The 8,582-nt window shown below is 37.3% G+C and overlaps 1 protein-coding gene across 1 annotated transcript in view; it reads left to right on the top strand.

Annotated features, from left to right (window-relative positions):
• The window catches only part of BORA (bora, aurora kinase A activator), a 35,288-nt gene extending 27,866 nt beyond the window's left edge, over nucleotides 1-7,422 (top strand). Inside the window, 3 exon segments of the mRNA XM_023513193.1 lie at nucleotides 5,050-5,142; nucleotides 5,144-5,182; nucleotides 7,351-7,422. Of these exon segments, the coding sequence (XP_023368961.1) occupies nucleotides 5,050-5,142; nucleotides 5,144-5,182; nucleotides 7,351-7,422 (204 nt within the window).
• Nucleotides 7,423-8,582: the final 1,160 nt, after the last annotated feature.

The raw sequence follows: 8,582 nt of genomic DNA, 5'->3' as shown, positions 1-8,582 counted from the left end.
TTTTTTTTCCGGTTTGTCTTTTTTTGGCCGGGGCTGGGTTTGAACCCACCACCTCCATTATATGGGGCTGGCACCCTACTTCTTTGAGAACTTTTTACTTTCTAAGTGTTCTTATTCTTTTTGCTTTTGTTGTTAATGTAATAGATTTATAATGTGGCAGCTTACAAGGCGCTACATTGTCTGGCCTTTGCCTTAGTCGCCAGCTTCATCTTGTTCCCCTTATTCTCTGTTTTAGTTCCAGTGGCTTTCCAGGGTTTTGAAAAATCATGTTCCCTACCATCAAAGGGCCTTTGCACTTACTGTGTACAATTTCTCTCCATTCCACTTTACCTACTTGCTTCTTATTTTTTAGCTCACAACTCATTGGTCACCTCTTCAAATTAGCCTTCCCTGAGCACACTAGCCGGCCAGGCCTCATTATATGCTGTCATAACTCCATGCAATTTGCATTCTTTCCAATCAGACCATTAATCCAGCAATCATGTATGTTTTTTTTCTAGTGTTAATAAAAAAAAAAAACACTTGGTGCATAATAGCTGTTCATTACATGAATACATTAAAAACAGAATAGATAAGTAAGTTCATCCAAAGGGACATTATAAAGTGAACATAACAGTAGGCCAAGATTTGAACCCTGAAGAAAGACTGAGGGGCTGGACAAAGGAGGTAGAGGTGCTGAAGGAGATGGAGCAGAACCAGCCAAAGAGGGAGGGGACACCAGGAAAGCACGGTGTCATGGAACATCTGCAGGAGAATGGGTGCTGCTGTCCGAAATAAAAGCAAGAATATAGGGTTTGAAAAGTGGCTTTTGGGGCTAATAACAGAAGTAGTTGGTAATTAATAGCTGAGCATTGTGGTGGGTGCCTATAGTCCTAGCTACTCGGGAGGCTGAGACAGGAGGATCACTGGAGCCCAGGAGTTTGTGGTTGCTCTGAACTATGATGCTGCAGCATTCTAACCAGGGTGACAGAGTAAGACTCTTGTCTCAAAAAAAAAAAAAGGAGTAGAAGAAGTAGTTGGTAATTGAATGGCGTCAAGGTGGGGGGGAGGGCGGTAAGAGGGGAATGGAAGGGAGATTAAAGAAGGTGAAGTAATGTGGGTAGATGATTCTTTGAAGAAACTTAATAAGAGTGAAAGCTAGAAGAGAACGTCAAAGTCCAAGATCTTTTTGTAGTTTGTTTTTTACTTTATTTTCACATTTGAGAGAGAAGCAGCATACAGTACTTAAGTAAAGAACACAGGGAGAATATTTTTAAAAACTAAGAATCAGGAGGGATAATTATCAGTAAGATGGGTCAGTTATGTGTCCTTTTTAATCCCTGTGATAGCTTACAGATGCGATAAATATCCTCCTCTGTGAAGTGGTGATCTCTTTAATTAGTGAGGGGCTTGAGGCATGCAAGATGGGATAGAATTATAAGCAGAGGTAACCCTTCAAATTTGATAGATAGCAGGGGGCTGGGATGGGAATGGGTGTAAATGTTGATAGGTGGGAGACTAGCGTGTCATTAAAGAACATGGGTATGGGAAAGTCTAATGGCAGATCTCAGGTTATAGCTCTGTTGCCTTTAAAAATTCCAAGAAGTAATAACTTCTTTCAGTTTATTTCCTTTTTAAATGGGAGTAATGATAGGATTGCAGGATAATAGTATCATCATTGTGATTAGTCAGTGTGTAAACTAAGATTGCCTAAACCTCATTCATTTTTTAGTGTTAATAAGCAGTAATGGTACTGTTAGTGGGAATGTAAATTAGTACAGTCATTATCGAAAACAGTATGGAGGTTCTTCCAAAAACTAAAAATGGTACTATATAAGATATGTAATCCTGTGTATACCCGAAGGGAAGGAAGTCAGTATGTTGAACAGATATCTGCACTCCCATGTTTATTGGAGCACTATTCACAATAGTCAAGATATGGAATCAGCCTGAGTGTCCCTCAAGAGATGAATGGATAAAGAAAATGTGGTCTATATACATAATGGGATACTTTGTAGCCATAAGAAGGATGAAATTCTGTCATTGATAGCCAGTGATGAGCTTGGAGGACATTATTTAAATGAATTAAGCCAGGCATAGAAAGATACATACTGCTTATTCTCACTCATATGCAGAAGTTAAAACAATCTCATAGGAGTAGAATAGTGTGGTACTAGGGTAGGGGGAAGCAGAGAATAGCTAAAGATTCATTAGTGGTATAACAGTACAGCTAAGGAGGAGAAATAAGTTTCTAGTGTTCTATAGCACTAGATATAATGAATTACCAATTTACTAAATATTTTTTAAAAACTGTATGAGTGGATTTTTAATGTTCCAAACACAATGATAAATGTTTGAGTGATGGATATGCTAACACCCTGATTTGAGCATTACATGTATATACATATCAAAATATTACACTCTACCCCATCCATAAAATTTTGTGTTAATTACAAATAATAAACAAAATAAAATAATCAAAACACATGGTAATGAGAAATGGGTCCTCTGGATGGTAGCAAGCAAGGGGGACTCAGGATGAGAAAAAGGCTAATGTCCTGGGGCCAGACTTCAAAAATGTCTTCATAAGGCACAACTGTTGTCAACCGTGAACCGCTAAGGGGTTTTACAAGACAATTACATCTGATTTATGTGGTAGAAAAAGAAAAAGATAGCTGTGTAGTTATTCCTGGTTGTAGTCCCAGCTACTGAGAGGCTGAGCCAGGAAGATCACTTGTGCCTGAAGTTTGAGGTTGCAGTGAAGTTTGATTATGCGCTGACTCTAGGCCTGGTGACAGAACAAGACTGTCCAAAAGAAAAAAAAAAAGAAGAAAGAAATTTAGTTTTTTTCTGCATATAAAGAGTATGTAAGATGACTTACACAGAGAGATCATCTAACTGCAGCATGGCCCCACTGGAATATACACTTTGTAATCACAACGAAGTATGAATTAGAGTTATCTCCAAGGTATACAATCTTAAGACAAGATCCACTTGACAGTGAATAGAGCATTAATTCTTAATGTTTAGCACCTCATCCTCCTCAGCTGTAAAATGACAAACTGTTATCTACTTTTGATGCCTGTGGTGGGTAACAAGGTGGTGATGTGTGTTGTCCGGTTGGTATGCAGCGCCTGACAGTGAGGTCAGCCATCATCTTAGTGGGATTCCCATTAATGTATCCTACTCTTCCCATAAAATGGGACAAACTTCCTGAAGGACTTTTACTTGATGTATTCAGTTAGGTATTAGTATTGAGTTATGAGCCAGTTGTTTGGCAGTGATAAATAGTAGAAGGAAAAGTAATTGGCAGATTCTCTGCAAGCAACTGTATTTACTTATGTTTTTGATCAAATAGCTATTGAGTGATAGCAGAACAAGGTATATCCCTGAAATACTGGATTCTGTTTTACACATTGAAAGGATTTTGTTCTAATGGAACATGACTACTGGTAGTGAGCAGATATGCATGCAGCCCTGTAAACAGGGCACTTTTTTGTAGGCTTATGAGTGATAGAGTGCACTTTCTAGGATATTCTGTATAATTGTGAGAGGACCAAAAGTACAGTAATGTCTTTTCCCACATCCTAATTTGCAGGCAAGTGCAAGGTGAATCCTTTTGGGGTGTTTTTGTTTTGTGCATTTATGCAGGTAAATGGAGTGTTGTGTAGTAAACAGAACCTGGGCTTTGTAGCCTCAGATCTGTGTCACCTTATCACCTCATGACATTGAGAAAGTTAACCTTTCTGAGCCTTAACTTCCTCGTCTTCCCCTGTAGCATTGTTGAAAAGAGAAAATAAAAACCAGTATTATATAGAGTACATATATGGCCTGGCATTTTTTAAAGACAAAGAATAGATATATACATATAGATAGATAGATAGATAGATAGATATAGAATATATATATTACAAGGAAATTACAAGACATTTCATTGTAAGGAAATATATATATATATATATATATATATATATATCTTCTTTGTCTTTAAAAAATGCCAGGCCATCTATGTGTATATATATGCACATACACACACACCCCCCAAACTGAAAGCTTGGTGTTTTTCGTTTGCTCTTTTGAGCTGGAACTGTCTTAAGAGTGCCACAATTTTATTAACATGAAAAATTAAACTGACAACCAGAGCCATTATACATGTGTATGATTGTGAATGATTAGGTGTGAGTATAATATAACCCACTTATTTTGGGATACATTTTTTTTCTTTTTCTCTTTTTCAATAAAAGCAGGTTGTGTGGAACGGATACTTTTGTTTTTAATAGCTCACTGCAACCTCAAAATCCTGTGTTCAAGTGATCCTCCTGCCTCAGCCTCTGAGTATCTGGCCTACAGATGCACTGTGCCTGGCTAATTTTTCGACTTTTTGCAGAGATAGTCTTGCTATGTTACTGGTCTTGAATTCCTGGGCTCAGGCAATTCTCTAACCTTGGCCTCTCAAAGTCCTAGGATTATAAGCATGAGCCTTCACATCTGGCCTATTTTAAATACTCTTAAAGGCAGCGTGCCTTTTAGGTAAATGTATTTAGAGGCACAAGCAAGCCATTTAGGGATAAGCTTGGAAAATGAATTGGCAGGTGAAGTTGACTGTAATCCTCATTTTCATCTACTGGGTGTATTCACAAAGTAACAGGAAAGCATGTTCTCAATAGTTTACTGATTCAAAAGGAAATCACAAGATTTCATTGTAAGGAATTGTATACTAAAGTGCTTGTATTTAAGAACAGTTACTCAGGGGTGGCGCCTGTGGCTCAAAGGAGTAGGGTGCCAGCCCCATATGTGAGAGGTGGCACCAGGCACCAGGCCAAAAACTGCAAAGAGAAAATCAGTTACTGTCTCAAAGGAAAAAAAGTTACCTTTTATATTTAAGTTTTACTCAGTATGATCAACATTAATATTACACTGTATTCAAACATAGTGAATGATAGTATTCTGTGATTATTTAAATTTTTAACTTTTAAGTTCCTCACAATAAATTTTATGGATTACTGAAGTGAATTAGTTTGCGATTCTATCCTTAGGTATTTTGTTTTCTTTTTTTCCTTTTTCATTCAGGTGGATAGTGGCTATGGTGTGCAGAATTGTGGAAGCAGTATTATGGATACAGTTGGAGTAGAAAGTTACTGCAAAGAAAGAGATGTACAGACTTTATAAATGGGAGACTAAATCTCAAGTTCTTAATATAAAGGTATGGAGAAAATAGAAAGCTTAATATATTTACTACGTGTGACTTTTTGTGCCATCTGTTTTTCCTCTATTTCGTTTAAAGTTGTGTTAATTATCATTTATGCTTCATTTACCTTCAGTTTATTTAACAGTGGGAGAGGATGGTTTTTAAATCAAAACACTTCAGTTTTCAAACTTTTCCACAATGGGAGAGTTAAGAGATTGTAGAGAGGGAGAACTAGTTAAACTTGAGAATGGTGCTTAAAATCATTTCCCAAAGATTACAGGGAAATAAAACTGTTAGAGATTTTTTGCTTCTAATATTGATTTTGCTGTCTTTGAAGTATTTCAAAAAGCCATAGGAAAGCTATACATAAAAAAAATTTCATTATAGAGAATAGTACAGTTGGGAAGATTGTATCAAACTAAAAGCAAGAAAAGGCTGTTTCCCTAAAATCTAATAGCCTTTACAGGTTTTGTTTGCTGAACAAGGTAACATAAGTTACTTGGTATAAACAAGAGGACATTCCCTGTACTGAACCTTCTAGATATAATGGTTATAATTATCTATTCATACATGATTTTAGACAGTAGCGAGAATAATCTTTGATTTTTATTTGCTGATTTATTCACGAACACTAAAACAGCAAATGTGCGACTAATGAAGTTTAATGGGGAGCCGCCTTAATTTCCCTTTCCTCCATTCTGCCTTGCTGTTAAATGTAATGTCAAACAGGTCTCTTCTCAGATTAACTTGAACAAAGCCCATCCTGTTTCAGTAGTTGGGATTATAGTTATCTGTCTAAACATAAGTGGATATTAAGAAAGGATTCTTTCTGAGACAGAATATTGATCTATAAAAAAATGCTATAATTACTATTCTCATAGAGTAAAGCTAGAGAAATCTGCATTCAAGTTTTTTTTTTTGCGGTTTTTGGCCGGGGCTGGGTTTGAACCCGGCACCTCTAGCATATGGGGCCAGCGCCTTACTCCTTTGAGCCAGAGGTGCTACCCCTGCATTCAAGTTTTAAAAACAATTCAGATAATAATTACATCCTTGAAATAGTCCTATTTAAACTGAAAACAAGGTTATTTTCTTTTCACAGCAAGAACACAACCCAGGTGTTGATTAAAAGCGCAAGTCCTTCTCAGCAGCAATCCTTAGAATACCTCTATCAGAACCAAAGACTGTCCCAGAGGAGCACCTCACGTATTTTTATGCACAGCAATAATGTGATGATTTGGAAAGAGTTGGTTCAAGTGACATGCTTAGCTTTCTTCCCCTCCTTAATGTGAAAAATCAAGGGCTTAATTTAGTGACAAGGAACAGCACAAAAGCTCCTGGAACTTCAAATTACTGAATTACAAGTTTATATTTTTCACCAAAATTTTTACACTTACCCTGACTGATGTGTTGTGACCAACCTGATCGTCCCTGTGCTACAGGGTCAGTGAACTGTTAAACCTTACTAATAGCACTGAATTCAGCAGTTCTGAGAACATGTGAGAATACATAAAAAGTAAAGGCATATTTTACATTAAAAAACTTGTCAACAGACAGATCATAGTCTATGTGAAAGAAATGTTTAGATTCAAAACAAACATATTGAAAAGGTAAAAAGGAAGTTAAATGGGTTTCCTAAAACTTTAGTTCTTGAACTATTTGTTCATTTCTGTGGAGGAAATTTAGTCCCAGTTACTGATAACTGCTCTAGCTACTACTCTTAAAACTGTTGATGCTAGAAAGGTAGCGCTGGCAGCAACATCACATGTATTATCTGTGGGATAAATTTGTGGTGCCCAGAATAAAACATACCTCCGTCCCTAGAGTAGGGACATCCATTCCAGCTCAAACGTGGCTAAGAAGAGGAATAACCAGGAGAAACAATGAGGACCGGGAGACGCTGGAGTTCATGGAGACCGGGGGATACTGGATTTCGTGTAGAACTTAGATGTAATAGGGGACATATGAGTTCAATCACTGTGACTATTTTTGTAAACTTATATCTGCATTGGGAGCAGATGCGTATACATGTTTGGAAATATTCTTCGAGAACGTCTATGTTTACAAACCACCTTTTAAACTGTGTCCTTCAAAAGGAAATAAAGCATTTGTAGCCCTAGGAAATAAAGACATGTTATCACTGTGTCATTCTCTTCCTGCTCTGTAAGGTACTGCTTTCCTTGTAGGAGTCTGCAGAAGATGTGCCTTGTGTATCTGGCTCATCTCTTCACCACCACACTAACCATGAAAGCCCTTAGGTCCATGGCTAAAGATGACTGCATTGGAAAGTTGAGTCTTCAATCACATAGGCTTTAGACTCGATATAAATTTACCTAAAAACAGCCACTGTACGTAAGAGGAATACCAGGCTCTAAGGGTTTTTAAATAGCACAAGTCAACAAATAAATAACTAAACTAAGTAGTGACTATAACCTGGATTCAGAGTTCCTCCATCACTTACTACTTGATGTGGAAAAACTTAAATTTTCTCATCTGTTAAAAGGAGAAAATGGTCCTGCCTAGCGGGACTTTTTGAGTTTCAAGTAAAATATTCCATATGAGCTGCTTATATAAAAACTTACACTAGAAATAAAACATTCTAGATTACCAAAGAGGACTCGGGAAATAACAAGGTCTGTGACCATCTTGAACTACTCAATTTAAGACTAATGCCTGAATTAGGCCTTCCTTATACCTGAGCCACAAGAAAACAAACTTGGAAAGGTAACAGACATAAGGTCAGTCATAAAAGCCCCCTTTTCTCCACTGTTAGTTAACTATGGCCCAGAGGCAAAGAATTTTAGAGTGACTGGCTGGAGAGAAGTCAAAGGAATAATATTTTACTGACACATGAAAGTTAGTCACACCTACATTAACTGTATTTAACAGCAAGACTACTTATACCAGGATGATTCCATAAGATACTATAGCTGAAAAACTCCATTGCCTAGTGACATCACAGTGGTCACAGCATTGTAATGTGATTTTTATAAATTTAGCGTAGCCTAATTTACAGTGTTATAAAGTCTACAGTGATGTGTGGCAATGACATAGGCCTTCCCATTCACTCACCACTTACTGACTTACCCAGAGCAACTTCAGGTCCTGCAAGTTCCAGTATGGTAAGTGCCCTATATAGACACACTGTTTCTCACCTTTTCTTGCTGTATTTTTACGGTACCTTTTCTGCTTACATATGTTTACATACATAAATACCCTTGTGTTACAGCTGCGTACAGTAAGCTATAACAAATAGCCAATGGTAGCCATCCCATTTGGGTGTGAAGGTGTACTCTGATGTTCACACAGTGACACAGTTCTCAAAGCATTTCCCTGTTGTTAAGCAATAGATAAGTGCATCTGAAACAAATGTTCCGGTCCATAAATCGAGTGTTATTGGAATATAGCCATTCATGTT

The sequence above is a fragment of the Otolemur garnettii genome, unplaced genomic scaffold (assembly GCF_000181295.1).
Source record: "Otolemur garnettii isolate 467f Iridium unplaced genomic scaffold, OtoGar3 scaffold00036, whole genome shotgun sequence".
NCBI lineage: Eukaryota > Metazoa > Chordata > Mammalia > Primates > Galagidae > Otolemur > Otolemur garnettii.
The sequence above is the reverse complement of the archived record's forward strand: the minus strand, read 5'-3'. Positions and strand labels throughout refer to the sequence as shown.